We start from the raw sequence: 950 nt of genomic DNA, 5'->3' as shown, positions 1-950 counted from the left end.
GGAGGGAGGGAGGGAGGGAGGGAGGGAGGGAGGGAGGAAGGAGAGAGGAAGGAAGGGAGGGAAAGAGAAAGAAAGAAGGAAAGAAAGAAAAGCTTTTGTAATGTATATACTGCACATTGAGCACATTCTTCCTTGTGCCCTCTGTACCCTCTCCTTTCTCTCCCTTCTCTCTTCTCATTGGTCCTCCTTATAACCCCAGGCAGTTTGACTTTCACGATAGATGTATACACACAATCTAGGAGCCAAAATGCTAGCTAAGGTGCAGCATCTGTGTTTCTGAGACCACTTAACTCCCTTAGTGTGCTTACCTCCAGTTGCGCCATTTTCCTGAAAATGCCCTGACTCCATTCTTCACCCCTGGAGAGAACTGTTGAACCTTCACACCCCGTTTCCCTTTTCTGGTCCTCCATTTGAGACATCAAGGTTGGTTCCCTGACTCGCTGTTGTGAACGGAGCTGAATAATCACTGATGTGCAAGGATCTCTGTCACGCACCAACCTCGCGTCCTTGGAGCAAATACCCAGGAAGGCGTTAACTGAGTCACGTGGAAATTTTCGTAATTTGTTTAAAGACACCTATGTACTGAGTTTCACAGTTATTGACAGGTTTGCATTCCCACCAGCCAAGATTAGGGTTCATTTTCGTCCGCATCATCAACATTAGCCGTTTGTTCCCCCCCCTTCCCTCCCTCCCTTCCACCTCAAACCCCTCCCACACCCTTCCCACGGCTTTCAGGTTAATAGCCTCTTTTTTATTTTATTTTTTTGTTACACACATGCACGCACACACACACACTCACTAATATAAGTAAATACAGCCTGCTGGCCCTATTTGTGTGTGTGTGTGTGTGTGTGTGTGTGTGTGTGTGTGCGCTTTCAGGACTGACCCCTCGGAGCCCATCGTGGGACAGGTTAATTCTTCCTCTCCTGCAGAGATTAGTTACACACAGT

At 47.7% G+C, this 950-nt stretch overlaps 1 protein-coding gene across 4 annotated transcripts in view; it reads right to left on the bottom strand.

The window, feature by feature from the left end:
- Positions 1-564, bottom strand: part of LOC126502149 (left-right determination factor 1) — a 9,516-nt gene extending 8,952 nt beyond the window's left edge. For 3 of the 4 annotated variants that reach the window (XM_050142977.1, XM_050142979.1, XM_050142978.1), the window contains exon 1: positions 309-564. Coding sequence is in view for 1 of the 4 variants with exons in the window: in XM_050142983.1 (XP_049998940.1) it covers positions 309-348 (40 nt within the window). In the remaining 3 variants the exon portion in view is untranslated. The remainder of the gene's footprint in view (positions 1-308) is intronic. The other variant, XM_050142983.1, reaches the window with a different exon arrangement.
- Positions 565-950: the final 386 nt, after the last annotated feature.

This window comes from Alexandromys fortis, unplaced genomic scaffold (genome assembly GCF_014885135.2).
Source record: "Alexandromys fortis isolate MF-2015 unplaced genomic scaffold, M_Fortis_MF-2015_v1.1 scaffold_51, whole genome shotgun sequence".
NCBI classification, from domain to species: Eukaryota; Metazoa; Chordata; class Mammalia; order Rodentia; family Cricetidae; genus Alexandromys; species Alexandromys fortis.
This window is presented reverse-complemented; position numbering and strand designations above follow the sequence as displayed.